General features: G+C 45.7%; 2 protein-coding genes across 2 annotated transcripts in view; one reads left to right on the top strand and one right to left on the bottom strand.

Annotated features, from left to right (window-relative positions):
* DNAH3 (dynein axonemal heavy chain 3) overlaps positions 1-6,333 on the bottom strand; it is a 536,740-nt gene extending 530,407 nt beyond the window's left edge. Inside the window, exon 1 of the mRNA XM_056535450.1 lies at positions 5,767-6,333. Coding sequence (XP_056391425.1) covers positions 5,767-5,796 — 30 coding nt within the window. The 5' untranslated portion in view covers positions 5,797-6,333. The remainder of the gene's footprint in view (positions 1-5,766) is intronic.
* Positions 6,334-8,238: 1,905 nt separating this feature from the next.
* LDAF1 (lipid droplet assembly factor 1) overlaps positions 8,239-26,161 on the top strand; it is a 150,055-nt gene continuing 132,132 nt past the window's right edge. Inside the window, exon 1 of the mRNA XM_056535455.1 lies at positions 8,239-8,259. The gene's annotated coding sequence lies outside the window, so the exon portion shown is untranslated. The remainder of the gene's footprint in view (positions 8,260-26,161) is intronic.

Consider the following 26,161-nt stretch of genomic DNA (forward strand, 5'->3'; position numbering starts at 1 on the left):
TTGCGCGCATCGCGGTTATGGGGGGGGTCTCATGACCCCCCTCGGCGATGTGCCGAGATGCCTGCTGTTAGATAACAGCAGTCATCCCGGTCCAATCACCGCTACCGGTGACGCGGCGCTCCCGGAACCCCGCGACGTACATATACGTCGCCGCGTGCCAAGTGACACTTCGTGGCGCCGTACATGTACGTCGCTCGTCGTGAAGGGGTTAAAAAGGGAAGTCTCAAGTATAAAAATGCATCCTCCATTCACTATCTGTTCACAGCTTTTAGTTTCAAAAACTGCATACAAAACCTAAACATGGGATCACACCTTTGTTGATTTTTAACATTATTGTCTGGCACTGTTCATAGAGGCACACTTGTATGGGGCAGACTGGTACTATGCACTGAGCACTGTGGATGGCACTGTTTATTGAACATTTTGGCTGGCACTATAATATTAATGGGTGACTCTGAGTAACATTTATTTAGACTGCAAGGACAAAAGGATGGAGCAGCAGTTGCTGCTCCATAAAAAACAAAAAAATAGGGGCCCCATTCTGGAGACTTATTCCCTATGCTAGTTGATAAGTAACTTAAACTTAGAATACCCCTTTAATGTGGGCACATTGATTGCCACTAATTAAGGTAGCTTACCTGTAGTATTCATGGAGGCACAGCAGTGGTACTAAAGGGGGTACACTGGTAGTATTTTTTAAGGTACACTGGTGGTATTCATGAAGGCACAGTGATAGTGTTCATGGAGGCACACTGGTGGCATTCATGGGATAAACTGATGACATTCATGGAACACACTGGTGGTATTCATTTGGGTAGACTGGTGGCATTCATGAGGGGCACACTAATGGTATTCATGTGGGTACAATAGTAGTATTCATTGAGGCACACTGGCAGTATTTGTGGAGGCACAGTAGTAGCATTCATCAAGGCACACTGGTGGTATTCATGGGGCAGACTGATGGCATTCATAGGGGCACACTGGTGGTATTCATTAGGGCAGAGTGGTAGCATTTATTGAGGCACACTGGTGGTATTAATGGAGGCACACTGGCATTATTCATGGAGGCAGCCAGGTGGTACTCATGTGGGAACACCGGTAGTATTTACTGAAGCACACTGGTGGTATTCATGGGGGCACTCTTGTAGTATTTATGGAGGCACACTGGAGGTACTCATGTGGGCACACTGGTAGCATTTATTGAGGCACACTGGTGGTATTCATGGGGGGCACACTAATGGTATTCATTGGGGCATACTGGTGGCATTCATAAAAAAGTCCTGAAGGTCGGCATTGTATATAGACTTCAAGTCCAATGGTGGGTGCTCTGCTCCCCGTGGTCTGACTCACAACCAAGAATCCAATGAATATAGACTCCAGTCAGAATATTAGTGATTTAGTCACCCATTCATGTTACAAATGCAATATTTTAGCTTCACCATGAGGCCTTTTTCAAGCAACTAACAAACAGTGCATCATTCCCTTTTATATGGTTTTACATATGACATCACACAGTTCTATTAGCATAATATATTCATATAAACAGAACATCCAATATCAGAAATATTACATCAGATACTCATAGTGCACAATCAGATATCAAATACATATATCAATAATGTTATAAATATACAGTGTACCCCGATCGTGGCTTACATTAATAAATCATGTGTTATACACAATGAAGCATACCGGTGGGCTGTCTCTCAATTTAATATAATCGTGTAGCCATACCTCCAACGTGGTCCTCACATCATGCCAAGATTGTTTGTAAACAGAAGAAGAACGTAAGACTGCAACAAGCGGTCGTTTCCTATTGCGCTCCTTCACCAACTACAAAACTAGGTCAGCGCTAGATAGCGACGCATGCGCACTCATTCATTTAGGTTCATAACGGCCATAAAAACTACGGGCAATCTGACAGGGATATCACTAATCTGTGCGCATGCGTAAGGAGTATACAGAGTTACCAACACAATCTTAATTATGGGACAACCTCAAACATAGTGGCTAAATGGTAATAAACCTATATATAAATTCCGATGTTGTAATACCTCACTATATATCTTATATAACCATAATCACTAGTGTGGTGTCCCGGTACCGTATTTCATACGTTACCTTGTGGTGAGGTCCCCAAAGACAGAGTCCCTAGGAACAGTGGGGGTCCTCTATCTTAGCAAGCCCCTCGTCACCCCATAGTTAGTTAATATTTATGTAAATAAACATGTAAATATAGTGTTCTATAGATAGCAAGAAAAGAGCGGAGCACTGACCGTGTTTGTAGCAGATTCCTTTATTCCGTCATGTAGAAACTTGACATTCAGGGGAGCGGGGAGACTGGGAACACTTCAAGTGATCAAGTATCGTGCGCATGCGCTTCTTCAGACCTGGCTCATCACATCCAGGGGTGTGCTTTTAAAACCAGGGTTGGGTGTAGTTATGGAAACCACACAGCATCCCCGGAACAAACAGGTAAGTGAGGAAATTGGGAAGGGGATGGACAAGGGGAGGGGGGTAGGGAGGGATAAGGCAACACCGGTACATATGATACACAAGGTAAGTTAAAAGCATACTAAAAAAGGCCATTAGCGAATAGGATCAGGACAATGCAAAGGGGTTACAAAAATATACTCATATCATTATGGTCATTTAACCCCATGACGCCCATAGCGTCCGTGCGCATGATCCAGCGCGACTCTTTAATCATTAATGTTTTGTGCCTGTCCTGATTATCTGTACTTTGTTCTACTCTTTCTAATGCTGAGAAATGGATGGCTTTAGGGTTCCCTTGATGGCTATCATGCATGTGGGTAATGAACCGCATGGATCCACGTTTTGTTACTAGGGAACTAATATGTTCCCTTATTCTGTGAAATAGGGGTCTTTTGGTCTTACCTATGTAGTAGTGGCCGCATGTGCATTTCAGGCAATATACTATATAGGTAGATCTACACGTTATGAACTGGTTAACTTTCACTGTGTACCCTCCTAATAGTATTTCTTTTGCTTGGGCATTGTACTGACAAAAGGAGCATGACCCACATTTAAAATTTCCAATGGGTCTTGTATCAGTGAGCCAGTTACTCAAAATTGATTTTGATACTTTACTGTGAGTTGACTTCATGAAGTCAGAGATGGTTCTGTTTTTTTTGTATGTAATAACAGGTTTTTGTTCTGCTATTGTTTTTAGATCTTCATCTCTTTGGATCATATACCAATTGTTGTATATGGCTTGCTTAATATGGTTGTTCAAGGGTGAGTTCTTAAATGCAAAAAAGGATCTTTGTTGATGGGTGATGGATCTTTTTTTATTTTCAAACAATGTATGTCTAGGGACTGTATGGATGCGTTCTCTGGCTTGTGCGATGACATTTGGGGGGATAGCCTCTCTGTAAAAAGCGTGTGCCTAGTTAGTCCAGTTGCTGATCAAGGATAGTAGGATCATTATTAATGAGTTTTAACCTTATCATTTGCCCAAAAGGGATGCTATTTTTCAACTGTTTTGGATGTGATGACCAGTAATGCGTTTCTGGATGTATTTTTATGGTAACCTCTGGGGATAATAGTATTATCGTGAATAGTAACTAATACATCCAGGAATTCTAGAGAATTGCCTCCAAATTGAGCTGTAAATAACACATTAACATTGTTACTTGTATTTAAATACTCAATGAATTGTGTAAATTCTGTGGGAGTTCCATCCCACACTATAAAAATATCGTCTACAAAACGAAGTAGGAGTTTAATATTTTTCACAAAGGGGTTATTGTATGAAAAGATATAGTTACGTTCAAAAATACATAAACATTTTTTGGCATAAGCACATGAGATGGGAGTCCCCATGGCTGTACCAAGTGTCTGTATATACCATTGGGAGTTGTACTGAAAAATATTGTTGGTGAGGACCAATTGGAGGGAGTCTGTGACAAACTGTATAAATGTGTCTGATTTGTTTGTGCTATGGAGGAACTCCGAGACAGCCTGCACACCCGCATTGTGTGGAATGCGGGTATACAGGCTCTCTACGTCCACTGAACAGAGTGAGTATCCGTCCTGCCAGGCAAAACCGTCCAATGCCTTGATAAGGTCCCCGGTATCACGCAGGAACGTGGGTATTTGGGGTAGGAGTGGGGAGAGTAACCAATCCAGAAAACTGGATAGGTACTCAGTAGGTGCTCCTATGCCCGCAACTATAGGGCGTCCTGGTGGGGAATGTGTTTTTTGTGAATTTTAGGCATGAGGTACCATCTTGGATTTTTTGGGGATGTGGGCAACAACTTCTCTGCTGTTTTAATGTTTAATATATTTTTGTCAACATAGGTATGTAAATGTGTTCTCAATTTGTTCATAACCTTGGGGACGGGGTTATATGAGTGCTTCTCATATGTGTCATTGTGATTTAGTAATTTTTCTGCTTCTCCCTCATAATCCTTGGTTTTCCAAACTACAACTGAACCCCCCTTGTCAGATTTTGATACTGTAAGGTCTTTCCTCCTTGCCAATTCCTGTAAGGCTAGTTTTTCCTCTTTAGGAAGGTTGGAGGGAGGTTGGGGGTACACCAACGCCTTAACCTCCCTACATACTGCTTTGCAGAAGATTAGTCAATTGATCCTCCTGGTTGGGTAGGGGGGTTAAAGGTTGAGGGGTTGCCTCCCCGAAATTCTTCAGTAGAACCAGGTAAATCAGACTGACTAGTTTCTTAATTTGCTAATTGCAACAATGTATCTAAGACTGTAATATCCTGTGAGGTCATGTCATTTATGGGTCTGAATCCCAATGGACTGATCGTGCACTGTGTTTCACCCTCTTTCTTAGGTCTTGTAGACATGATATTTTTATTTTTAGTGATTGCAAAGTGTTTTTTTAAAGAAAGTTTACGTGTTGCTTTAAACAAATCTTCTTGAAAGGTCGTATAATCAAATGGTTCGCATAGTCCATAATTAAGTCCTCTATTCAGCGCTTGTATGCAGGGTACTGGCAATTCTTCTCCTGTTAGGTTTACTACTAAGTTTTTGCAATATGGGGTGCCACGTCACAGTTTTGCGCTTCTTCTCATCTTGTGTCATAGGGTTTTTTTTATAGCGTCTGCGCCCCCCACGGCACGCCCTTTTCCTAAGGGGGGATTTACTAAAGGAGTATGTTCAGAAGTCGCTGCTTGTGGTTCCCGATTATCATCAGACTGACTAGAGTCTGTATCCGTAGTGAAATAGTCCGTAGAACGTTTTTTGTTTTTTCCTTTGTATTTTCCTGGCTTCTTTTTTCTGTATGGTGTTCATTCATTTTTAGTGTAAGATGTTGATTTTTGTTGTTTATTCCAGGAGAACACCTGATGGTACTCGAAATCTTTCTTGTTCCTCACTTACCTGTTTGTTCCGGGGACGCTGTGTGGTTTCCATAACTACACCCGGTCCTGGTTTTAAAAGCACACCCATGGATGTGATGAGCCAGGTCTGAAGAAGCGCATGCGCGCGATACGGCCCGTCACCTGAAGTGCTCCCAGTCTCCCCTGCATGTCAAGTTTCTACATGACGGAATAAAGGAATCTGGTACAAACACGGCCAGTGCTCCGCTCTTTTCTTGCTATCTATAGAACACTATACATTGAACTGTTTATAGCGTTGAGCACAATGCCTAATAGCTACATCATTATCCAGGACTGCATAAAGGACACGCTGCCATACACGTGGTTCAACAGGTGCTATATAGGAAGGTTCTCTCCCATTGGCTACTAAATATGTTAATATGTCTATTAAAGATTCCTACCTTGTTTGCGTCGCAGGACCTGCGGGTCATGTGACTTAGTTCAGAACTCTATGGTTTGCTGAACGACCTTTGGTGGTTCTCATGACATGTGATCACCCACAATGCAATGTAACGGTGAGTAACAGCTGATTGGACCAATCTAAAACGGCCAGCCCCTGCCCATATAAGGGAGCTGCGCCAACTTGATCGCTCTCTTCTCTCTTGGGTTGCTGACTCTGGATGAGGTAGGACCTCCACAGCTTACAAGACAAATTGCTAGGCCTAAGCCTGCGCTAGAGACGGATAGTTCATGCAATTCCCTGCTACCTCAGCAAGATCTCCGGACCTAATCAAACCCCTAAATCCGGCGGATCTATGCAAATACAATCCTCTAAAGCTAAAGCAAACTTTCCGGTCCTAAGCATCTGTCAATCACTGCTGTGCTGTTTCAATAGACTCTGTTATCTGGACTGTTACCGATATTGCAAATACAGAAAATCTTCAGTAAAGATTCCGCAAGTTTTAAGTTCAGCACTGCTGTAGACAATCTATTTATTTCACACTCACCTATCGCTCTTGGGAAGGGTGGCGATAGGCCCAGCATCACTACAGAGTTTTAACTCTCACCCTGGCGTCATGAGTGACAAGGGTTAACAGCGCCCCAACTAACCTATAACCCACAAGGCTTTTCCACACAGTTCCTCACCACACTAGTAATGTATATGGGTAAATCAGAGGGTAAATGGGGACATGTAACAGCTAAACAAACACTCAATACGTCACAGGCAATCCTATCTGATGGGAGAGTCTACATGTTGAAATCTAAACATATGTACCATAACATCATAATATCAGTATCATCAATCATCAGAATATCCATGTGACATGAGACCCTTATCATTGTACAAACATACTACCAAGCATGATATATGTTCGTCAGTACATGATATATACTCATATGCAGCCCGAACTCTATAATTCTAGTATCCGTGCAAGGGATGTAATCACACACCCGTACACATAAATAATATTTACATATCCAGCTATGAGGTAAGAAAATAGATGAAATCCATATATATAGATCTCCACCCCTATTGCCTCATGCTGCAATTTTATACCAATATAGGGCAAGTCCCCTCTCATCAAGGTAGCACCTGTGAGGCCATGCACCCATATTAGCCAACTTAGGTGGGGCTTGCAGTTTTCCTCCCTCCTCCCATTGTATGTGTTCTTAGCCACACTGGAGGGTACCTGGGAGGACTCTATGAGTTGACCTATTTCTGCCGTAATTGCCCACTGGCCCCTGTTTTGCTTATCACGCAAAGGTAGGTTTAGCGCTAGGTCCTGTGCCATTTGAGAAACCTTGGCGTTGGAGTGCAGGCTCTGGTATGTCCTTCATATAAGGATATACTGGCGAATGTCTCAATTTTAACATCAGTGTTGAGGTATAGCCAATGTCACTGTATACATCTACCACAGTAGTGCACCTAAATTCCTGTATTGTGTTGTTCTAATTGTTACACATCCACACCGTCTATCTGGTGTAGGATTCTATTGTGGCACTTGTAGTCCGCTGCAGGCATCCTCCATTGTATGCATTTTTATGCTGGGGATTGCCCCTAGCAATGGACTACAAGGGCAGGATCTGCTCCCCCAGTATAAATGCACAATCGCATTTGGGGTTGAGCACCTCCAGCCATTTGAGACCACGTTTTTTGTTGTTGTTTAAATTTTATACTTGGAGGTGTGTAAACTCCATATGTAATGCGCCTTGAACATTTTCCAGGCAGCATCAAGGTAGCACCTGTGAGGCCATGCACCTATATTAGCCAACTTAGGTGGTGCTTGCAGCTTGCCTCCCTCCTTCCATTGTATGTGTGCTTAGCCACGCTGGAGGGTACCTGGGAGGACTCTGTGAGTTGACCTATTGCTGCCGTAATTGCCCACTGGCCCCTGTTTTGCTTATCACGCACAGGTAGGTTTAGCGCTAGGTCCTGTGCCATTTGAGAAACCTTGGCGTTGGTGTGCGGGCTCTGGTATGTTCTTCATATAAGGATATACTGGTGACTGTCTCAATTTTAACATCAGTGTTGAGGGATAGCCAATGTCACTGTATACATCTACCACAGTAGTACACCTAAATTGTAAGTCCCCTCTCATGGTTCACTCATTCAGTCTCAAGACTATGCCACAGACTCATACATAAAAGGAAATCATGTCACATTAATACGTAATATCAATAAGAGAAGAATATATATATATATATACACACATCCAGGATAAATTATTTCAACAATCATAGGGGGAGATTTATTGAAACCTGTGCAGAGGAAAAATTGACCAGTTGCCCATAGCAACCAGATTGCTTCTTTCATTTTTTAAAAGACCTCTGAAAAATGAAAGAAGCGATCTGATTGGTTGCTATGGGCAACTCAACAACTTTTCCTCTGGACAGGTTTTGATAAATTTCCCCCATAGACTCAGCCCATCTACAGGATACCTCCGACCCATCAGGTAAGTCTCACAACTATTAGAGATCACCGGTCCAATCCCCAAACACCCAACATAGCATACCATGTGATAAGGTTCATCCATCATATCTATATCGACCCTGCAGACTACACAATATATAAGAAATATGGTAACAGTACATTCTTGTATATCAATACACAATGGGGGAGATTTATCAAAACCTGTATAGAGTAAAAGTTGCTGAGTTGCCCATAGCAACCAATCAGATCGCTTCTTTCATTTTTCACAGGCCTCTTTAAAAATGAAAGAAGCGAACTGATTGGTTGCTATGGACAACTGCACCACTCTTCCTTTGCACAGTTTTTTATAAATCTCCCCCAATATCCTCAATGTTCTTCCAAGAATGATGCAGCAGAAAACAAGAGACGGGTGCTTCACTGAAATTTTGCAATGTGAATGGGTCCTAAGAGAATAAAACAAAAAACTGCTAAATAGCCTCCAGAACTCCATTAACCCCTTAAGGACCAAGCCCATTTTGGCCTTAAGGACCAGAGCGTTTTTTGCACATCTGACCACTGTCACTTTAAACATTAATAACTCTGGAATGCTTTTAGTTATCATTCTGATTCCGAGATTGTTTTTTCGTGACATATTCTACTTTAACAAGGTGGTACATTTTTTTGTGGTAACTTGCATCCTTTCCTTGTGAAAAATCCTAAAATTTGATGAAAAATATGAAAATTTTGCATTTTTCTAACTTTGAAGCTCTCTGCTTGTAAGGAAAATGTATATTACAAATACATTTTTTTTTATTCACATATACAATGGGGGAGATTTATCAAAACCTGTGCAGAGGAAAATTTGCCCAGTTGCCCATAGCAACCAATCGGATTGCTTCTTTCATTTCTAACGAGGCCTCTGCAAAATGAAAGAAGCGAGCTGATTGGTTGCTATGGGCAACTGGGCAACTTTTCCTCTGCACAGGTTTTGATAAATCTCCCCCAATATGTCTACTTTATGTTTGCATCATAAAATTGATGAGTTTTTACTTTTGGAAGACACCAGAGGGCTTCAAAGTTCAGCAGCAATTTTCCAATTTTTCACAAAATTATCAAACTCACTATTTTTCAGGGACCAGTTCAGGTTTGAAGTGGATTTGAAGGGTCTTCATATTAGAAATACTCCACAAATGACCCCATTATAAAATCTGCCCCCCCCCCCCCCCCCAAGTATTCAAAATGACATTCAGTCAGCGTTTTAACCCTTTAGGTGTTTCACAGGAATAGAAGCAAAGTGAAGGAGAAAATTCACAATTTGGATTTTTTACGCTCGCATGTTCTTGTAGACCCAATTTTTTTATTTTTACAAGGGGTAAATGGAGAAAATGTATACTTATATTTGTTGCCCAATTTCTTTCGAGTAAGCACATACCTCATATGTCTATGTAAAGTGTTCAGCGGGCGCAGTAGAGGGCTCAGAAGCGACGAGGGGATTTTGGAGAGTACGTTTTTCTGAAACGGTTTTTGGGGGGCATGTTGCATTTAACCCCTTAAGGACCAGGGTTTTTTCCGTTTTTGCATTTTCGTTTTTTGCTCCTTGCCTTTAAAAAATAATAACTCTTAAAATTTTGCATCTAAAAATTCATATGATTGCTTATTTTTTGCACCACCAATCCTACTTTGTAATGATGTCAGTCATTTTGCCCAAAAATCTACGGTGAAACGGAAAAAAAAAATTATTGTGCGACAAAATTGAAAAAAAAAAACGCAGTTTTGTAATTTTGGGGGCTTCCGTTTCTACGTAGTACATTTTTCGGTAAAAATGACACCTTATCTTTATTCTGTAGGTCCATACGATTAAAATGATACCCTACTTATATAGGTTTGATTTTGTCGTACTTCTGGAAAAAATCTACATGCAGGAAAATTAATACGTTTAAAATTGTCATCTTCTGACCCCTATAACTTTTTTCCGTGTATGGGGCGGTATTTGCACCGTGATCTGAAGTTTTTAACGGTACCATTTTTGCATTGATAGGACTTATTGATCGTTTTTAAATGATATAAAAAGTGACCAAAAATGCACTATTTTGGACTTTGGAATTTTTTTGCGCGTACGCCATTAACCGAGCGGTTTAATTAACGATATATTTTTATAATTCGGACATTTCCGCACGCGGTGATACGATATATGTTTATTTTTATTTACACTGTGTTTTTTTTTATGGGAAAAGGGGGTTGATTCAAACTTTTAATAGGGGAGGGGTTAAATGATATTCATTCACTTTTTTTTTTTTCACTTTTTTTTTGCAGTGTTATAGGTCCCATAGGGACCTATAACACTGCACACACTGATCTTTATCATTGATCACTGGTTTCTCATAGGAAACCAGTGATCAATGATTCTGCCTGGATCTCAGGCACTGAGCAGTCATTCGGCGATCGGACAGCGAGGAGGCGATTTCGCCGCGGCTATCCCGAACAGCCCACTGAGTTAACCGGCAGCTTTTACTTTCACTTTTAGCCGCCGATCGGCGCTACACGCTATTAGCAGCGGGTCCTGGCTTCACTATGATGCCGGGCCCGTCGTGATATGATGCGGGGTTACCGTGTAACCCCGCGTTATATCACGGGAGCAGGACCAAGGACGTACCTGTACGTCCTTGGTCCTTAAGGGGTTAAGAAGCCCCTATGGTGCCAGAACAGCAAAAAACCCTCACATGGCATACCATTTTGGAAACTAGACCCCTTGAGGAACGTAACAAGGAATAAAGTGAGCCTTAATACCCCACAGGTGTTTCACGACTTTTGCATATGTAAAAAAAAAATTTTTTTTTTCACTAAAATGTGTGTTTCCCCCCAAATTTCACATTTTTCCAAGGGTTAATAGCAGGAAATAACCACCAAAATTTGTAACCCCTTCTCTTCTGAGTATGGAGGTACCCCATAAGTTGACCTGAAGTAAACTACAATGAACTACAATGCTCAGAAGAGAAGGAGTCATATTTGGCTTTTTGAGAGTAAATTTTGCTCGGGGGGCATGTTGCATTTAGGAAGCCCCTATGGTGCCAGAACAGCAAAAAAAAAAAAAACACATGGCATACCACTTTGGAAACTAGACCCCTTGAGGAACGTAATAAGGAAAAAATTGAGCCTTAATACCCCACAGGTGTTTCACGACTTTTGCATATGTAAAAAGGAACGTAACAAGGGGTACAGTGAGCATTTGCCCCCCACTGGTGTCTGACAGATCTTTGTGGGCTGTACAAAAGTTTTCATTTTCACGGACCACTGTTACAAAGATCCGTCAGACACCAGTGGGGGGTAAATTCTCACTGCCCCCCTCATTACATTCCGTGAGGGGTGTAGTTTCCAAAATGGGGTCACATGTGGGGTTTTTGTTTTTTTTGCGTTTGTCAAGACCGCTGTAACAATCAGCCACCCCTGTGCAAATCACCTCAAATGTACATGGTGCACTCTCCCTTCTGGGCCTTGTTGTGCACCCCCTGAGCACTTTGCACCCACATATGGGGTATCTCCATAGTCGGGAGAAATTGCGTTACAAATTTGGGGGGCTTTTTTCCCTTTTACCTCTTGTGAAAATGTAAAGTATAGGGCAACATCAGCATGTTAGTGTAAAAAAAAAAAAAATTTTACACTAACATTCTGGTGTAGACCCCAACATTTCCTTTTCATGAAGGGTTAAAGGAGAAAAAGCCCCCCAAACCTTGTAACGCAATTTCTCCTGAGTACGGCGATACCCCATATGTGGCCCCAAACTGTTGCCCTGAAATACGACAGGGCTCCGAAGTGAGAGAGCGCCATGTGCATTTGAGGCCTAAATTAGGGATTTGCATAGGGGTGGACATAGGGGTATTCTACGCCAGTGATTCCCAAACAGGGTGCCTCCAGCTGTTGCAAAACTCTCAGTATGCGTGGACAGTCAATGGCTGTCCGGCAATACTGGGAGTTGCTGTTTTTCAACAGCTGGAGGCTCTACTTTGGAAACAGTGGCGTACTGGACGTTCTTATTGGGGGAGGGGAGGGGGGCTGTGTAGGGGTATGTGTATATGTAGTGTTTTTAACTTTCTATTTTATTTTGTGGCAGTGTAGTGTTTTTACGGTATAGTCACACGGGCGGGGGATTACAGCGAGTTTCCCAGCACAAAATTTGCTGCATCTCCCCACTGTAAAACCCTCGCCCATGTGAATGTACCCTGTACATTCACAGGGGGGGGGGGGGGGCACCAGCTGTTGCAAAACCACAACTCCCAGCATGCATGGTCTGTTAGTGCATGCTGGGAGTTATAGTTTTGCAACAGCTGGAGGCACACAGGTTAGGAAACACTGAGTTAGAAACAGACAATGTTTCCCAACCAGTGTGTCTCCAGTTGTTGCAAAACTACAACTCCCAGCATGCCCAGACAGCTGAAGGGCATGCTGGGAGTTGTAGTTCGGCAACATCTGAAGGGCCAGATGTTGCTGAACTAAAACTCCCAGCATGCCTGAACAATCAGTGCATGCTGGGAGTTGTAGTTTTGCAACAGCTGGAAGAGCACAGATTGGAGACCATTGTGCAATGGTCTCCAAACTGGGGCCCTCCAGATATTGCAAAACTACAACTCCAAGCATGCCCAGACAGCCAAAGGCTGTCTAGGCATGCTGGGAGTTGTAGTTTTCAGACTCCTAGAGGAAGGTGGGAAGATCTTCACTGCTGCCTCTGAGGATCATGTACTTACCTGCCGGTCCCGCCACTGCTCGTCCATGTGGCCAGTCCCGTGCAGCTCCTCGGTCCCACCGCTGCTCCAGGTAAGACCGCAGGTCCCCGCGAGCCCCCGCAGCCATCTTCCCCCCTTCTGCCCGACTTCCAGGGGCGGGCAGTGCGGGGATCTGAACTTTCACCCCAGGTCACTGTGATTGGTCCACAGGGACCAATCACAGTGATCGCTGACCAGGACCATCAATGGATGGTCCTGGGGGGTGAAGCAGAAATTGTCCCCTGCTGGAAACAGCGGGACTTCTGCTGGTTAACCCGTGCGATGCTGCGCATCGCAGGGTTAACTGAATGTAATTTATAAACGTCGGGATGCGCGAACGCACTGCACAACCCGGCGTTTATATATGACATTCTGCGGGAAGGGGTTAAGGTCTAAGGATCTGAGGTGTTTTAAAACCGCTTCAAAGAGATGTATCAAATCTAACACAAGGAGCATTGCATTTTTCCATATATATCAATAGATTGTTTGACTAAGGCTAAGTTTCAAGTTTTTAGAATACGGCCACTGCAGTTTTTGAGCCAAAGCAAGAAATGTATTCAAAAGGAATAGGACATATAAAGGAAGGACTTATACAGTGGTCCCTCAACATACGATGGTAATTCGTTCCAAACGACCCATCGTTTGTCGAATCCATCGTATGTTGAGGGATTCGTGCAATGTAAAGTATAGGAAGTTATACTCACCTGTCCCTGCCTCTCCGGACTGCATCCTCACCGCTCCCCATGCTGTCCCAGGGGCTCCCGATGCTGTCCCGCTGCTCCGGTGTCTTCTTCGGGATCCTCCGGCTTCTTCCGCATCTTCTGCAGGGTCCGGGCCTCGCTTTCTGGTGACGTTATTACGCTGCTGCGCCAGCACAGCGTGCATAGCGACGTAATAACGACGCCGGAAAGCGAGGCCCGGACCCTGGAGGAGATGCGGAAGACGCCGGAGGATCCCGAAGTGGACCCGGAGCAGCGGGGATAGGTAAGCGAACCTGTCCGGGATGCTTAAACTGCTATCCGACAGCAGCTTAAGCATTTTGAGCTGTCGGATAGCAGTTAATGCGATGGCCCCGACATATCAAAGCATCGTATGTCGATGCTGTGCTGACATCGACATGCGATGGCCTCTGAGAGGTCATCGTATGTCAATTTGATCATATGTTGGGGCCATCGCATGTCGGGGGGTTACTGAACTTCTCCTCCCTTATGGATCCACTTCTGACTTTGGATACCAGAAAAAAAAACAAGTGGAAACTTAGCCTAAGTGTACTCCAACTCCTTGCTGCAACTTTACTGTAGTTAAAAGGCAGAAACAGGCACGCCACACAAAAAAAGTAGGAAAAGGGGGCACGCACACTTCAGGGTGCAGGAAAACTACAGAAAAAAGTTGCTAAAGCATGCCCAAAAATATTTCGTCACTTGTTACACAAGCCCCAAGTTTCCTGCAGACATTTTTTTTCTTTTAAACCAATATTTCTCAATGAGAGCCGGCAACTAGTAATGCCAGTGATGAACCATCAGGGCATCGGATTGTTTAGGAACACAATCACAATGTGTAAATTCAAGACATAAACCACAAAGGAAACTCAGCATTGTGTTTTTCTATAGAACATTCAGTTCATCACTGACTATTCATTCTCTTCCTTCACAATCAGTCTGTATTGTCACCAATACATCTGTATACTGTTAACAAATACACATAACACAAAACTTTCCATGACTTTGTGAGCATTTTTATTACATATATTATCTGTAATTTTAGTCTCTGTGTACCGTCATTGAATGATCCTGAGCCTTGACATAAACATTGAACTGCAGGTACTTTATAGAAATAGTAGTATTCAGGAAATAAACTTTTATCCAATGAGATGAAGTTTGTGACTAGAAATGAGCAAGTTACAGTGATTTGATTTGTCACAAACCTCGCAGCTCGGCAGTTGATGACTTTAGTTCAGCTTTCAGATGCTCCGGTGAGAGAGCCTCCTAGGACTGTATCCACCTTTTCCAGCCCACCGGAGCACCTGAAAGCTGAACTAATTTATGCAGGCTAAAGTCATCAACTGCCGAGCCGCTAGGTTCATGACGAATCGAATCACTGTAACTTCACTCATCTCTATTTGTGACCAAGGAGAAACATAGGACAAACTGAAAAATTTATTTTATTGTGCAAAATATTGAAGAGTCTAAATCTGTCACAATAGGGGTGCGTTCACACTACGGAATTGCTGCGTAATTCCGCGGTGTGAACATAACATTACTGTGAATGGGTCTCCACGAGTATGATGTACATGTATGATGTGTGGAGATGTGTGTAAGCTAGAAGGATGTATGTATGTATGTATGATGTGTGGGAGGGTACAGCATATAGCATGGTTATTTTTGAGGGTTTATATTCAAGGGCGCAGTGTGTGGCAGTATTATATTCAGGGGCACTTTGTGGCAGGATTATATTCAGAGGGTATGGTGAATGGTAGTATTATATTCATAGAGTACAGTGTGTGGCAGGATTATATTCAGAGAGCACAGTGTGCGGCACTTAAATGGGCACTGTCAGATACCAAAACTTTTAATATGTTGTAAAGCATGTATTACCAATGGGTTTTGCAATTGCTTTCATTAGAATATGTTCAGTATTTCATACTGAAAAAGCCAGTCAAACAACTGCCCCCCCCCCCCTGCCTGCTTGGACACATACTAGTTCTGCTGTGTCCATGCGTCATCACCTATGTCATGGACACACTTCCTTGATTGACAGCTGTGAGTGCAAGGCTCAGAGCTGGAGGAAAAATCCTCCCACTGTCAGCTTGTGTCTCGCTACTGTCAGTGAGTTGTAGTGTTGCTTATGCTAGGGGAGATGTGAGCAGACAGCATAATGAGGGAGGGGGCGGAGACTTGCACAGTGAGGCCACGCCCCCTCCCTTTAAGAGGAATTCAGACTAGTGAGCTAAATTAAAAGTATAATAAAAAAAATACATAAAAGGTGCTAGACACATAAAAATGTACATGGTCAGGATTAGCTACTGAGTGATATATTGAAAAAAAAGGTTTTTTGTTGGATCTGACGGGTACGCTTTAAAGATGCTTACCTGGCAGGGGAGATGCCATGATCACCAAGGTCTGAAGAACTCCTGGCATTGTGGTAGAGATTTTGCGTAGTACGATTGCAGTACTTTTCGTTCTTATTAGAACCGCAATTCTCGAGAGCATACCACCTGAAGATCATCTCCTGAAAACTGCCTCAGACATCTGAAGAAGGAGAAGATCTTGAAGACTGCAGCTCCGGAAGAAGCTAACGAAGACCTTGGAAGAAGGGAATCGGCGGTGAATTCCGGAACTTCGGCGAAGACTAAAGCGGCGCAGAATCTTCTCGGAGAAGCTTGCCGCCTCTGGAGAAGATTTACATAGCTCCTCCCACCGTGAATGGATTTGCATAGCTCCTCCCACCAGGGAAAGAAGACTTTGTGAAGACTCTCCATAAGCAGGAAAGGAAGAGGAAAGAGCCTGGTGGAAGAAACCATGGCCTCAACCAGCAAGTCAACCCAGGAGGCTGCAGGCAAGGCCTGGAAGTCCAGACCCCACCAAGTAAGCTTCAACCTCCACCACAGCAAGGCAGAAGGGCGGCAGACCCCCCAACCAAGAAGCTCCAGCCCTGGATGAGGCAGACTGTTGCCTTGAAGCTGAAGCCTGTGGATGGAAGGGTGCCGGATACGTCCCCCGACATGCTCTGGAAGAAGATGCTGGCAGATCAAGGCTTTTCCTCTGTGGACACCCTCAGCATTCAAACCTTCATGTCCGGGATCTTTTACATCACCTCCGCTACCATCGGCACCTGTATAAGATACTGGGAGGCGGTAAAAGCGGCGAGTCCCGAATCCCCTTTCTCTCGCTTTGTGGGCAACTGCCCTATTTAAAAAGAGAGGAGAGGCAGGTAACTGTCTCAATGCGGAACCCACACACCCCAGGCAAGGACATCTCGACATTCTTGAGGCGCTTCTGCACCGTGGTGAAGGAGCCCACCCACATCCTGAACTCTCTCGGATACTGGACCTGCAAGTGGTCTGTGGTTGTCAGACTCAACAAAAACCCTGCCTCTCCATATGGACTAGAAGCACCTGCCCCCGATATTCTCCTTGGGCAACTCCACAGGACTTATCTTCTACCCAGACATACCACAGACCTGCAGGAGATGTGGAAAGATGGGCCACAAGGGTAAGGACTGTAAGGAAGATGCCTGCAGGTTTTGCCCAGTGACGGGTCACACGACCAAGGATTGCCCCAAGTGCAAGACCTGCAACCTCTGCAGACTGGCAGCCAACAGCTACAAGGACTGCCCCCAGAGGGAGAGAACATGGGCATCTGTGGCAGCAAAAGCACCGAAGCCAGCCCCAGCACCGGAGCCAGCAGCACAGAAGGCAAAGCTGACCAAGGAGGGTAAGAAGGCGAAAACCACCACCCCTGCCCCGTCCCACCCTCCCACCCAGTCCTGTTCCATCCGTGCCCCTGCCCCTCCCGCCCCTGCCCCAGCCCGGCCCACCCCTGCCCTGCCAACCCCTGCCCGGCCCACCCCTGCCCCTCCCACCAAGGAGACAGCCTTCCCTTCAACCCCGTCTTCAGGGCCACTGTCTCCCGCCCCATGCCCCACCCAGCCTCCCTTCTCTCCTGGCCCAGCAGCACCTAACCTCCCTCCAGCTGCTGTTGCCTGCTCTTCGCAGGATTTTCCTGTGCTTCCTCCCCCAGGTACCATACAGGGGAAAGGAAGGGACAACGCATCAGCCGAGTCCTACAAGAGAAAGATCATTGAGGCCTACGAAAACATTCAAGCTTCAGATGAAGAGGAGGAGATGGAGCAGGTCCAAGTGGAGCAGGTCCAGGCACCGTCCATGGAGGAGCTGCTGCAGGACCCAGAGGTCAAGGAAATCCTAGACACACCGGCCAATCTGGTCTATGACGTGTTCTTGGAAGGGTGCTATGAAAAGCTACAGGAGCTGACAGGCACCAGGGAAGAGGATCCGCCCGACCGGAGTGGTAACTAGTATCTGAACTAACCTCTCTTTTTATTCCCATGGCTGATCTTAACATCTTAGCATTAATGTGGAGTATTAGAGATAGGTTTAGATTTCAGACTGTTCTTACTTTCTTAGATTCTCAGAGGTGTGATGTTTACATGCTGCAGGAATGTGCTTTGTTCTCTTCTAGGTCTTACAACCATCTGGCCCGGCGGTGGTCTCACGGCCCTTCCTACTGGTCTGGTAAAGGTGACTGTAGGTCTGCGGTGGTGGCCATCCTGATCAGGGGAGGAAACTTTGCACTTCATTCTGTCCGGGAGCTCATCTGTAGCAGACTTATTGTCGCAGACGGTTCCTGGGCGGGTGAGCCCGTGCGGCTCATCAATGTATATGCCTCCCCTGAGAAGAATGTCCGACTGTAGGTCCTCCAGGCTGTGCGGGCTCAGCTCGCCACCACTAGGGCAGTAGTGTTGGGTGGTGACTTCCACTGCCCCATTGAGGTGGATGGGCGCAGTTCTGGCACATCCGCCATTCTTGAGGGGATGTCTAAGCTGCTGATCGAGATGGTGACAGCATCCTTGCAGGACGTTGTTGGGTCCATCGTGAACAGCTCTGTAAACTATACGTGGAGTTACCCCGATGGCTCGCTCAGTTCTCGGATAGACTTCATCTTCACTTCGAGAGCAGTTAGAAAGGTGTCGTACTCTATGGTCCCCTGCTTCTTCTTTGATTTCGGGGACTCTGGACCATGGATTCCCACCTGGCCCAGGCTCCTGCAAGTTGAATTGTGCCCTGTTGGCGCAGAGGGAGGTCATGGAGGAACTTAGGGATGCGTACTTTGTATGGCGTAATGAAAAATGTCTGTTTAACTGCATCAGCGATTGGTGGGAATATGTTAAAGTCGAGTTTCGTTGTTTCTTTCGGGCAAAAGGCAGACAACAGGTGTGTGAGAAGAAATGGGACTTCAGGAGGCTGCAGCACGAGCTGCGGTCACTGCAAGACCTGCTCCAGGGCGGCTGTGACATCAGGGAGGAGCTGGAGGAGACCAAAAAGAACCTGAAAAGGCACTTTGAGGAGGAATCCAAGCAAATATTCTTTCATTTGAAGGTGGAGAAACTGGAACGGGGTGAGAAGTGTAACTTCTTTCTTTTTCAGGAAGCTCCATGCTGGCCACACACCCCTGACTGAACTGCGATATGAGACCGAACACATGAGGAGGGGCAAGGAGGAGGTGATGGGGGTCGTCTCGGACTTCTACAGCAACCTCTACGCCTTCAAGTCATCCGACCCCGAAGCTGCCAAGAGGTTCCTGTCAGGTACCACTAACGTTGTTGATCCCGCGGGTGCGGTGGCTATGGACGATCCCTTGACGGTGGGGGAGCTGCTCTCTGCCGCTAAATCCTTTAAGCCCGGCAGGACCCTGGGCAGTGATGGTCTCCCTGCCGAGCTCTATGTAGCGCTGGCGGACCTGATCTGTCCGGACCTGTTGGAGGTGTACGAGGAGATGGTGGGGGGGGGGGGGGGCAGAATGCCTCTGCCGTTGAGGGAAGGGATGATCACGATCTTGTATAAGCAGAAGGGGGAGAGATGTGACCTGAAAAACTGGTGTCCCATCTCTTTCCTGAACATGGACTACAAGATCCTTGCCAAGGTGCTGGCCAACAGACTGCAATCTGTCAATCTGTCATTGGGCAGATCGTCCAGACCTGCGGCATTCCTGGTTGCAGGATTGCTGACAGCCTTGCCCTTGTGAGAGACAAGGTCTATTACATCCAGGAGCGTCGTGCCCGCACCGCCCTGGTCAGCTTGGATCAGGAGAAGGCGTTTGACCGTGTCTCCCATGCTAATGTCATGTACTTTATTTACAGCACGGTGTTGGTGAACAGCTGGAAGACTAACCCCTTTTCTATTCTTTCAGGGGTTAGACAAGGCTGCCCTCTTTTATCTCTTCTTTTTGTTTGTGTTATAGAACTCTTCGCTGAGACTATCCGTCAGAATGGAGAGATCAGAGGGATCAACCGCACCAGGACCAGACCGCTTCGAGGTCAAGTGCTCGCTCTACATGGACGACGTGACCGTCTTCTGCGCTGACCAGCGTTCAGTGACTGCACTCGTCCAGACCTTGGAGGGGCTTCAGGGGCAAAAGTCAACTGTGGGAAGTCGGAAGCCATGCTCCGACTGTTAAACCAGACTTCATTCAAATCCTGGGAGTCTGGTTCGGGAAGGAAGGAGCAGCCCTTAACCCCTTCCCGACCTATGACATACCTGTACGTCATGGGTGGCAAGGTGTTCCCAACCCATGACATACAGGTACGTCATGAACATTACTGCCGCTACTCGCGGCATCCCGCAGCGCCCGGAAAGATGGTGGCTATCACTGATAGCCAGCCATCTTACCGTGCGACCACGGGGGGTTTCATCCCCCACCCCCCCCCCCAGCGATCGCTGCTATCAGCTGGTCAAATCTGACTAGCTGATAGCAGCGTTTCGCTATCAGAATACTTAGCAGCACGGTGTGTGAATCCCGATCACGGGGATCGGGACACACACCGCTCTGCTAAGTGTCCCTGACCCGTCCCCCGGCGTCACTTACCCGTCCGAGCGGTGTCCCGAGCGGTCCCGGCGGTCCCGGCGTCCTCCATGCGGTTCCGGCTGCGCTGCGTCCCGGAGGTGAGTTTGCAGCAGCAGTGCGGCATCTTCATTGGCAGCAGTGAGATCGCCGTAAAGCGATCTCACTGCTGCCTCTGAGAGTTTCAAAACTGCAACTCCCAGCATGCCCAGACAGCCTTTGGCTTTCTGGGCATGCTGGGAGTTGTAGTTTTGCAACATCTGGAGGCCCACAGTTTGGAGACCACTGTATAATGGTCTCCAATCTGTGCTCTTCCAGATGTTGCAACACTACAAATCTCAGCATGCTCAGTCTGTCCAGGCATGCTGGGAGTTGTAGTTCTCTAACATCTGGAAGAGCACAGATTGGAGACCATTATACAGTGGTCTCCAAACTGTGGACCTCCAGATGTTGCAAAACTACAACTCCCAGCATGCCCAGACTGCCCAAGCATGCTGGAAGTTGTAGTTCGGCAACATCTGATCCTTCAGATATTGCCGAACTACAACTTCCAGCATGCCTGGGCAGTCTGGACATGCTGGGAGTTGTAGTTTTGCAACAACTGGAGGCACACTAGTTGGGAAACATTGTCTGTTTCCTACCTCAGTGCCTCCAGCTGTTGCAATTGTTGCAAAACTATAACTCCCAGCATGCACTGACAGACCATGCATGCTGGGAGTTTTAGTTTTGCAACAGCTGGAGGCACACTGCTTTGGAAACACTAAGTTTGGTTGCAAAACACTTGAAAGTTTATTACTTAACTTAGTGTTTCCAAACCAGTGTTCCTCCAGCTGTTGCAAAACTACAACTCCCAGCATGCACGGACAGCCAAAGGGCATGCTCGGAGTTTGCAACAGCTGGATGTTTGCCCCCTCCCTCCAATGTGAATGTACAGGGTACACTCTCATGGGCGGAGGTTTACAGTGAGTGCTGCAAGTTTGAGATGGCGCAAATTTTGCGCTGCAGCTCAAACTTCCAGCGGCAAACTTGCTGTGAACCTCTGCCCATGTGACTGTACCCTAAAAACACTACACTACACTAACACTAACCTAAAATAAAAAGTAAAAAACACTACATATACACATACCCCTACACAGCCCCCCTCCCCCCAAAAAATGAAAAACGTCTGGTACGCTACTGTTTCCAAAACGGAGCCTCCAGTTGTTGCAAAATAATAACTCCCAGTATTGCCGGACAGCCATTGACTGTCCAGGCATGCTGGGAGTTTTGCAACAGCTGGAGACACCCTATTTGGGAATCATTGGCATAGAATACCCCTATGTCCACCCCTATGCAAATCCCTAATTCAGGCCTCAAATGCGCATGGCGCTCTCTCACTTTGGAGCCCTGTCGTATTTCAGGGCAACAGTTTTGGGACACATATGGGGTATCGCCGTACTCGGGAGAAATTGCCTTACAAATTTTTTTAACCAGAATTTTTCTTCTTTAACCCCTTATGAAAAGGTGAAGTTGGGGTCCACACCAGCATGTTAGTGTAAAAAAATTAATTTTTTACACTGACATGCTGGTGTTGCCCTATACTTTTCATTTTCACAAGAGGTAAAAGGGAAAAAAGACCCTCGAAATTTGTAACGCAATATCTCCTGAGTACGGAGATACCCCATATGTGGGCGCAAAGTGCTCTGGGGGCGCACAACAAGGCCCAGAAGGGAGAGTGCGCCATGTACATTTGAGGCGATTTGCACAGGGGTGGCTGATTGTTACAGCAGTTCTGACAAACGCAAAACAATAAATATCCATATGTGACCCCATTTTGGAAACTACACCCCTCACGGAATGTAATAAGGGGTGCAGTGAGCATTTACACCCCACTGGTGTCTGACAGATTTTTGGAACAGTGGTCTGTGAAAATGAAAAATAAAATTTTTGATTTGCACAGTCCACTGTTTCAAATATCTGTCAAACGCCAGTGGGGTGTAAATGCTCACTGCACCCCTTATTAAATTCCATGAGGGGTATAGTTTCCAAAATGGGGTCACATGTGGGGGGGGGGGGGGTCCACTGTTCTGGCACCATAGGGGCTTCCTAAATGGGACATGCCCCCTAAAAACCCTTTCAGAAAAACTCACTCTCCAAAATCCCATTGTCGCTCCTTCCCTTCTGAGCCCTCTACTGCGCCCGCCGAACACTTTACATACGCATATGAGGTATTTCCTTACTCGAGAGAAATTGGGTTACAAATTTTAGGGTGATTTCACTCCTTTTACCCCTTGTAAAAATTCAAAAATTGGGTCTACAAGAAAATGCGAGTGTAAAAAATGAAGATTGAGAATTTTCTCCTTCACTTTGCTGCTATTCCTGTGAAACACCTAAAGGGTTAAAACACTTACTGAATGTCATTTTGAATACTTTGGGGGGTGCAGTTTTTATAATGGGGTCATTTATGGGGTATTTCTAATATGAAGACCCTTAAAATCCACTTCCAACCTGAACTGGGCCCTGAAAAATTACGATTTTGAAAATCTTGAGAAAAATTGGAAAATTGCTGCGGAACTTTGAAGCCCTCTGGTGCCCTCCAAAAGTAAAAACTTGTCAATTTTTTTATGCAAACACAAAGTAGACATATTGTATATGTGAATCAATATGTAATTTATTTGGAATATCCATTTTCCTTTCAAGCAGAGACTTTCAAAGTTAGAAAAATGCTAAATTTTCAAAATTTTCATGAAATTGTTAGATTTTTTACCAAGAAAGGATGCAAATATCAGTGAAATTTTACCAATAACATAAAGTAGAATATGTCACGAAAAAACAATCTCGGAATCAGAATGATAAGTAAAAGCATTCCAAAGTTATTAATGTTTAAAGTGACAGTGGTCAGATTTTCAAAAAATGCCCAGGTCATGAAGGTGAAAATGGGCTGGGTCATGAAGGGGTTAAAGGGGTATACCAGGCAAAAACTTTTTTTTTATATATCAACCGGCTCCGGAAAGTTAAACAGATTTGTAAATTACTTCTATTAAAAAATCTTAATCCTTTCAATAGTTATTAGCTTCTGAAGTTTTCTGTCAATGATGATGTCACGTCCCGGGAGCTGGGCATGACGGGAGAATATCCCCATAGGAACTGCACATCTCCCGGGACGTGAGTCATCAGAAAGCAGTTAGACAGAAAAAAACTACTCAACTTCAGAAGCTAATAACTATTGCAAGGATTACATTTTTTACAAATTTACAAATCTGTTTAACTTTCCGGAGCCAGTTGATATATAAAAAAAAGTTTTGGCCTGGAATACCCCTTTAGGTCTTGGCAAGACCAATATATACCCCGAAAAAGAAACTTTCCAATATCCAAGCTCAAAGAGTAAATAAAAAGAGGGGATCACGAAAACCGAACAAAATATAGCACCTAAAAGGTGTGTGGCCTGATTAATGAGGTATCAGGAAGGGGAAGTGTGTTTAAAAGGAAAGGAAGCAGAATAGTTGGGGCTCTCCCTGGTAAACAGTATGCTGGCTGTTAGAGGGGGAGACACACGGACCCTGTTTAGGTAACACGCAGAAGGCGCTGCGAGTGGTCCAAGAAGTGGTGTGAACTGTGAGTAACAGGTTGCAGGAGACACATGTTTAACTGGCTGAGGGTAGCTCACCAGTTTGTAGTCAGGGCATGCTGATATGTGTAGTCAGTGACCAGACGGTCTAGGACTCTATTTTGTTCCTGTTTATGTTTTGTTTTACCTGCAACCTGTGGAAATAAAGCGGGTGTATTGTACTGTCATGCTTCGTGTGATTGTAATTTATCGTATGACTTGTAATGACTGAACAGACAATAAAGCTCTTTCAATAACGGTACATCACTAGATAAGGCAATTACTTAACCACTTAAGGACCTAGGGCGTATGGATACGCCTTGACGTCCTGGTACTTAAGGACCCAGGGCGTATCCATACGCCCGTGGGAATTTCGGTCCCCGCCGCGCGCCGGGCGGGGACCGGGCCGGGGTGACTGCTGATATCTATCAGCAGGCACCCCGTGCAAATGCCCAGGGGGGTCATCAGACCCCCCCACGTCGGCGATCGGCGCAAATCGCAAGTGAATTCACACTTGCGATTTGCGCCGATTCCGGATCATACGGGTCTATTGTGACCCGGTGACCCGGAATAGAAGGGGCATGGCGGTTGTCCAAGACACCCACGATCCCCCTGTAGGCATAGGTGTGAGGTGGCAGGGTTGCCACCCCTTCTATCCCTGCTATTGGTCTGCTATTGATCGTCAGAGGCGACGACCAATAGCAGACCGGGGGCGGGGGGGTTAACTTTCGTTTTCCCCGTCCTGCCCTCCCACAATAGGCGGGGCAGAACGGGGAACCGAAGGGGACCGGGCGCCGACGTCCACTTACCCGTCCGGAGGCTGCGGCGACGTTGATCGGCGGGCGGCGTCACGTGCGTCTGAAGAGGACGGCTGCCGGGATCCTACGGAAGCCGGTAAGTAGATCTGGAGGGCTACAGTCTGAGACCGTGGTCTCTAACTGTAGCCCTCCAGATGTTGCAAAACTACAACTCCCAGCATGCCCAGACAGCTGTTTGGGCATGCTGGAATATGTAGTTTTGCAACAGCTGGAGGGCTGCAGTTTGAGACCACTATACAGTGGTCTCTAAACTATATCCCTCCAGATGTTGCAAAACTACAACTCCTAGCATGCCCACATAGCTGTTTGTTGTCTGGACATGCTGGGAGTTGTAGTTTTGCAACATCTGGAGGTCCACAGTTTGGAGATCACTGTGCAGTGGTCTAAAAACTGTAGCTCTCCAGATGTTGCAAAACTGCAATTCCCAGCATGCCCAGAAAGCAAACAGCTGTCTCGGCATGCTGGGAGTTGTAGTTGGGTACCTCCAGCTATTGCATAACTACATCTCCCAGCATGCCCTTCGGTGATTAGTACATGCTGGGAGTTGTAGTTTTGCAACAGCTGGAGGCACACTGGTTGGAAAATATTGAGTTAGGTAACAGAACCTAACTGAAGGTTTTCCAACCAGTGTGCCTCCAGCTGTTGCAAAACTACAACTCCCAGCATGCACGGTCTGTCAGTACATGCTGGGAGTTGTAGTTTTGAAACAGCTGGAGGTTTGCCCCCCCCCCCCATGTGAACGTACAGGGTACATTCACATAGGCGGGTTTACAGTAAATTTCCTGCTTCAAGTTTGGGCTGCGTCAAATTTTTTGCCGCAGTGCAAACTCCTAGCGGGAAATTCACCGTAACCCGCCAGTGTGAATGTACCCTAAAAACACTACACTACACTACACTAACACCTAATAAAGAGTAAAACACTACATATACACCCCCTTACACTGTCCCCCCCCCCCAATAAACAATTTAAAACGTCTTGTACGGCAGGGTTTCCAAAACGCAGCCTCCAGCTGTTGCAAAACAACAACTCCCAGCATTTCTGGACAGCCACTGACTGTCCAGGCATGCTGGGAGTTTAGCAACAGCTGGAGGCACCCTATTTGGGAATCACTGGCGTAGAATACCCCTATGCAATCCCTAATTTAGTCCTCAAATGCGCATGGTGCTCTCTTACTTCGGAGCCCTGTCGTATTTCAAGGAAACAGTT

This window comes from Hyla sarda, chromosome 8, assembly GCF_029499605.1.
Source record: "Hyla sarda isolate aHylSar1 chromosome 8, aHylSar1.hap1, whole genome shotgun sequence".
NCBI classification, from domain to species: domain Eukaryota; kingdom Metazoa; phylum Chordata; class Amphibia; order Anura; family Hylidae; genus Hyla; species Hyla sarda.